General features: G+C 33.0%; 1 protein-coding gene across 1 annotated transcript in view; it reads left to right on the forward strand.

The window, feature by feature from the left end:
- Positions 1-6: 6 nt before the first annotated feature.
- The window catches only part of LOC102674329 (neprilysin-4-like), an 8,886-nt gene continuing 2,020 nt past the window's right edge, over positions 7-6,872 (forward strand). The window contains exons 1-9 of the mRNA XM_031515100.1: positions 7-2,969; positions 3,566-3,654; positions 3,739-3,900; positions 3,963-4,046; positions 4,247-4,458; positions 4,520-4,744; positions 4,823-4,915; positions 4,989-5,130; positions 5,185-5,296. Of these exons, the coding sequence (XP_031370960.1) occupies positions 2,950-2,969; positions 3,566-3,654; positions 3,739-3,900; positions 3,963-4,046; positions 4,247-4,458; positions 4,520-4,744; positions 4,823-4,915; positions 4,989-5,130; positions 5,185-5,296 (1,139 nt within the window). The 5' untranslated portion in view covers positions 7-2,949. The remainder of the gene's footprint in view (positions 2,970-3,565; positions 3,655-3,738; positions 3,901-3,962; positions 4,047-4,246; positions 4,459-4,519; positions 4,745-4,822; positions 4,916-4,988; positions 5,131-5,184; positions 5,297-6,872) is intronic.

Consider the following 6,872-nt stretch of genomic DNA (forward strand, 5'->3'; position numbering starts at 1 on the left):
TCGCGTGTACATAAGACAGTTCAATATTCTAACTCCTTCCTCTCTCCTTTTTAAATAGCGTTCGGATATCGCGGATACTTAGGCGAAACCCTTAGAGAGCCCATAGATAGTTTCCCTCCCCCTTCGAAAACTTTCCGCTGGAAATGACAAGTTTAACGAGCGGATCCGGATAACTTTCGCCGTTCGACCGGAAAGTTTCGCGCGATTTTTCGAAAAAGATGGACGGACGGACGGACGATGGTGATCCGACAACGTGCGATTGTTTCGTGCGAAGCGACGGTATCCGGGATAACGCTGCATCTTATAATAACGCGACGAGAAATTCTCTGTTCGAAATAGCTCCGCATTTTTCCGATACGTCTATTAAAAGAAAAAAAAAAAAAAAGAACGCTCTTTTATCCATTAAGGGTTTTTGGTTGACGAAAATCATGAGGAGAGAAGAGACGACGAGCGCCACGGTCTCGAACGTGTTACGATCAAAAGGGGGGAAAAAGGGGGAGAAAGAGACAGTGATCGATTCGAAATCTCGAGAATGATCCAGTCGACACCTTCGTGATAGTTTCGATAGATTTAGATTACATTATAAGATTTCAATTGTCTTTGCAAGGAGCGGAGATCCGTACTCGCGAGATACGAGAACGATCCTTTGTTCAATTTATATTGTATTTTATAAAATTCATTGGAGAAGATCGTTCGTGATTTTTAATTAGGCGATAGATTTGCTCGATTCGATTTGAACGTCGTGCGTTTGTCGAGGCACGGATCGAGAGGTAATTAGAGATCGAACAATTTTTTCCCCGATTGCTCGTAGCGATTGGTCGAAACCGGTTGGTGTTACGCAATACGCGCAGTACGAATGCCGCGTGCAGATTGTATAGACGCTCGTTTATTTCGTTGCTGCTCACGAAATCGCTCCGCGATTCTCACTTAAACGATTTAAATAAAGATAGAGTGTTAGATATCATCGGCGGCCAAAAGAATAAATAATAGATCGTCGATTTCTCTTCGTGAAAAGAAAAGAAAAAGAAAAAGAAACAAAAAAAAAGTGAATAAAAAGGTATCGTAGTTTCCACCGATGTTTCCATCGAATTCTCGCGTGTGACGGCGACGCGTTAACGTCGTTTCTATTGTAAATACAAATGGGATTTCTATAGGAAAAAAAAAGGTATCCCCCCTCCGAACTACCGAATGCGAGATCGGTAATAAAACGAGGCTGGTTTGCGCCAGCTAGTTCGCATCGTTGTTCTCGAACGTAGAAGGTGAACGAGATCTTTGCGCTTCCGTGTCACGATTTGCTCACGATTTCACAATTTCTGAGAACGATCGTCCTCGACGATCTCTTTTCACGATTTCATTATCGTGCATTAACGTTAAGAGATCATACGAACCGCTTTGTTTCACTTTTCTCTTTCTTTGTTCAACTTTTTCATCCGTCGAATTCCTCTTCCCTTCTTTGAAACTTTTCCAATTATCGAATATTCTTTGGTTACAAAGAAAGCTTCCAAGCTTTCTCGTTTCGACTTTGAAATTTTAATTTTCTTCTTTCACACGCGTCGCGTAAAGATCGTTCGATAACGCCTTACCATGTACGAAATATTCTATCCACGCTAGCGAGTTTCGAGGATTAATGTTTGACGCGAGACAGAGACAAAGCGACAGAGATCGAAACGAAAGAAAAGGGAAGGAAGAGGAAAGAAACGTGTATTAAATTAATAAATCGCAATCAGAGTGCAGAGTTATCCAACGATTCGATTATCAGCTTCTGATCGCGCCCTTTTTTTTTTCGATGATGCGATTTTTAAAATTAAACGAGAGAGAAGATTATATACGGTGTTCGAAAGTAAAGTAAGAAAAAAAAAAGCGAATAGCACGTACGAGTATCAAAAAAAAAAAAAAAAGAAAAAAGAAAAGAAAAGGAAGATAGCAAATTAAAAAAGGAGGAAAAATACGAGAGGCAAGGAAAGCTGGAACGTTTACAACGATGCTTCGTATGTATAATATTTATTTCTTTGCAATCACTGATGTAAATAAATGCAACAGTTTCAAAACGGTTGGCCGAATCGCTCGGTTGACGTCAACTTGATATTCTGTGCTTTGCCTTCCATCATTTTATCCGCCCTCTTTCTTTTATTTTATTTTTTTTTCCCCCCCTTCTTTTAAACTGTTTATCAATTTATTTTCTTTCTTCAAAGAAAAGTGGAATACAAATATTTTTCGCTTCTTTTCGGTTATCGGTTTCTTGCTTCTCGCGAACGCGAGAATTTTTGTCGAAATTTAATAACGAAAATTCTTTGACAAAATTGCTACGTTATTAAATTCTACGTCGAACATCGACGTTAATTATTAGAGCGACATCGTTGGTATAATATATACGTATATTATACACGAGTGTAGCCACGTAATTGGACAATATGTCTTTATTATTTTGCACAACGATGCAACATCATCGTCCACCAAACTGCCTAATGAAACATTACTCGATATCTGAGCAGAAATGTTCGAGTCAATGGTCAGGAAATAGCGAAATACCGATTATTCCCTAATCAACAATTGGCGATATTGAGAATCGTTTTAAAAGGCTTGACACGGGAAATTAAATAAAATACTTATTCGAATCTCTTTGAATGGGATATTTATAGATGGAAAGTAAAATCGATTCGCGTTTATGATTTGATAATGTAAATGCGATGGATAGAAATAGCATCGAGATTAATTTATTCTATATTAATACTATTCGCGTATGATAAATGCCTCGTGCAAACTGATATAAATACCCGTGTGAACATCATTCGAATGAGCTATTAACAACGATATCGCGTACCGCCTCCGTGTTACAAAATTATTATCGGTTATTCGCTTATTCTCCAAAGTATATTTGTTTCGCTCAGAAATTCGTGCTCGATAATCAGTTTTGTTTCGAACACGAAGCGGTACAGTTTCGACAGTACGATGTTGCACAAGATTTGGTTGTACGTGGTTATTTCAATTCTCTTTCCTTTTTATCTCGATATTAAAATTGTTGCATACGAAATGATCGACTTTACGTAATTCGTAATAATTAAATATCATCGTGTTAAATAATATTTTGTTGAACGTCAATTTAAAAGCTTGAAGCTAGCTTGAACGCAATATCGAATGGTATTTTATCATTTTATTATAAAAAAATAAAATAAAATGAAATAATGCAAGGAAATTCGAGTTAAGTCGTTTCTCTTCATTTCGAAATAGATAAAAATTGAAAACGATCTATATCCATCTATTGATGTTAAAATTTAAATTGGGGAATATAAATGTTAAAAATGTTTATGGAGGTATAATTAATAACAATCGCAATTTTAATTGTGATTCCAATTTCAATCTTTGTAATTAATTTAATTTTAATCAATTGCAATTTTAACAGATAGAATATATTTGATTAATTGAATCAAGCTTTAATCAATATTAGTCTCAATAAAATAACAAACATCGATAATTTTATCAAGGATTCGATCGTTCCATTTGCAATAATTTAATGATACATGACGCCTATAAGGTTTTGAAAATTATTATTTCGTTTATTGCACAGATTTTCTTTAATAATTTTCATCGATGCCAGAGTGATCGATATTAGGAACGACTTACTAAGCTGTTCAACGAGGGAATGCAAAGACTTTGGTAAAGTTTTCAATTTTGAAAACTCGGCGAGAATGGAAAAGTTTTAAGAAAATACTTTTTCGATATTTTTACGATATTAAACAGGTAGGAGGATAATAACGAACATGAACGCCTCCGTGGATCCGTGCGTGGACTTTTATGAATATGCATGCGGTAATTGGCCGAGAACGCATATACTTCCGCCTGATGAGAATTCCTGGCAAATGCGAGCCGCCTCTGATGAAGAGAACAAACGAAGAGTCGAGGGTAAGTTTTTAATTCGGCCAACTTCCGTTTCCGAAGTAAAACGAAGAAAAACGATTTTCCAGAGATATTGAAGTTGGAATTGCGAGGCGATGAAATTCCTTCCGTAAAAGTAGCGAAGCAGTGGTACAAAACATGCATGAATACAGGTAGTGATCAAATTCATTAAACGAAATAATTGTTGAGCATTAAGTAAAATTAATTCGAGATTAAAAGGAATATCGAAACGATAAATATTTTGGGAAAAAAATGTTTTTTCTTTTTAATTTTCCGATTCAACATACGAATATATATCCGAGTATTTCTTAAATTTCGATCAGTTCGAAAATAAGTTTTCGATGGCTGTTAGAGGATGCAAACAAACGAGGTATGGAGCCATTAGTGTCGATGTTCGATAAAATTGGTGGATGGCCGATGATAATGGAACGAAACGAGTGGAACGAGAGTGGACAGAAATGGCAGAATATAGACGATTATTACGCTCATTTAAGGGGATTGAATTTATTACACGATATCCGGGTCACGGTATACGATAGAGGTTCTAAAGAGAAGAGCGTAGTGGTAAGTAATCGATTTTCGAACAATTTTCTTAGAATTATTTAAAATTCACTTCAAAATTCAGTTGGACGTACCTGATACGCCGTTGTACTCGTGGATGCTGCGAGAATATTTCGACGCCGAGAATGAGACGATTAACAAACAAGATTTTAGAAAGGCGGAAAAATATTGGGACTGGATTTCAAAAATAGTTTCGAGAATATCCGAGGCTGCAGGATTTAATATAACGAAGTCTCAGTTGGAAGAAGACATTGAGGATATTTTTAGTTTCGAATGGAAGCTATTAAAGGTTTTTTTTTACAAATTTTCTTTACAAACGAGATATTCCACAAATTTTATATCTGTATAAAATTATCATTTTCTCTAGATAACTAGTTTAGTAGACGATTATGTAAATATGACTGTGGGAGATTTTCAAAGATGGTACGATCATTTAAACTCACGTACAGAAAACTCTAAGGTGAATAATTTATTTTTAACTTTTTTTTGAAAAATTTTTATCAATCTTTAAATAATAGAAAAACTTGTTACAGGTGAATTGGACGGATAAAATAATTAATATTTTTAAAGAATCGGGTATCGATATTTCAAACGATACATTAGTAAAAATAACTTCTCCCGGTTATTTCAAAAATTTAATTCCTCTACTTGACGAGACTTCGACCAGAATTATAGGTAAGGGTAATTATACTTTTTAAATTTGTCTTTCATATTTTACATCTTGAACAGTAAATTTCCTTCATTGGAGTTTCGTTTCGTCCATGATCACGAGGACTACTGACGAAATGAGAGAATTGAACGCCAAAATGGTCGAAAGCGATTCAAACGAACAGGAATCTAGGTTCGTATATTGGATTAATCAAAAAAAATTTTATGCAACGTTAGGATCGAGTTCGAACGATGATCCAAGTGAAATGAAATTTTGAATTTTGATTTTTGGAATAGAAATCAAAGTATGTACAGGTAACATTTGGGAAAAGTCAGTACAGTTCGAGTGATAGGATTCTTCAGTATATTTGAAGCAGTTATGGAGAGTGGAACGAATTACGGATACGTATCCAACTTAAATTATAGATAGCACATAATTATTATCTAATTTAAATTAAACGTGTATTAAATACATAATGGTCAACACAATTAGAGTGGATTTTTTAATTATTTAAAACAACTGTGGAAAATGGAATTATGTCATTAAATATAATTTAATGACATGAATTAGACGTGTATTAGATATGTAAAGGTCAATACAATTCGAGTGGAATAGGATTCTTCAGTATATTTGAAGCAGCTATGGAGAGTGGAACGAATACGTATCCAATTTAAATTATGGATAGCACATAATAATTATTTAATTTAAATTAAACTTAAAAAAAAATTAATTTAAATTATGTATTAAATACATAATGGTCAACACAATTAGAGTGGTAGGATTTTTTAATTATTTAAAGCAACTATGAAAAGTGGAGTTATATCATTAAATATAATTTGAATTAAATGTGTATTAGACATGTAAAGGTCAATACAATTCGAGTGGAATAGGATTCTTCAGTATATTTGAAGCAGCTATGGAGAGTGGAACGAATACGTATCCAATTTAAATTATGGATAGCATATAATAATTATTTAATTTAAATTAAACTTAAATAATTAAAAAAAAATTAATTTAAATTGTATTAATTATGTATTAAATACATAATGGTCAACACAATTAAAGTGGTAAGATTTTTTAATTATTTAAAGCAACTATAGAAAGTGGAGTTATATCATTAAATATAATTTGAATTAAATGTGTATTAGACGTGTAAAGGTCAATACAATTCGAGTGGAATAAGATTCTTCAGTATATTTGAAGCAGCTATGGAGAGTGGAACGAATACGTATCCAATTTAAATTATGGATAGCATATAATAATTATTTAATTTAAATTAAACTTAAATAATTAAAAAAAAATTAATTTTAATTATTAAATACATAATGGTCAACACAATTAGAGTGGTAAGATTTTTTAATTATTTGAAACAACTATGGAAAGTAGAGTTATATCATTAAATATAATTTGAATTAAATGTATATTAGACGTGTAAAGGTCAATACAATTCGAGTGGAATAGGATTCTTCAGTATATTTGAAGCAGCTATGGAGAGTGGAACGAATTACGGATACGTATCCAACTTAAATTATGGATAGCACATAATAATTATTTAATTTAAATTAAACGTGTATTAAATACGTAATGGTCAACACAATTAGAGTGGTAGGATTTTTTAATTATTTGAAACAACTGTGGAAAGTGGAATTATGTCATTAAATATTTTATTATATTAATATATTATATTAATATAAATTTGAATTAAACGTGTATTAGATATGTAAAGGTCAATACAATTCGAGTGGAATAGGATTCTTCAGTATATTTG

The sequence above is a fragment of the Apis dorsata genome, unplaced genomic scaffold, assembly GCF_000469605.1.
Source record: "Apis dorsata unplaced genomic scaffold, Apis dorsata 1.3 scaffold_53, whole genome shotgun sequence".
Taxonomy (NCBI): Eukaryota; Metazoa; Arthropoda; class Insecta; order Hymenoptera; family Apidae; genus Apis; species Apis dorsata.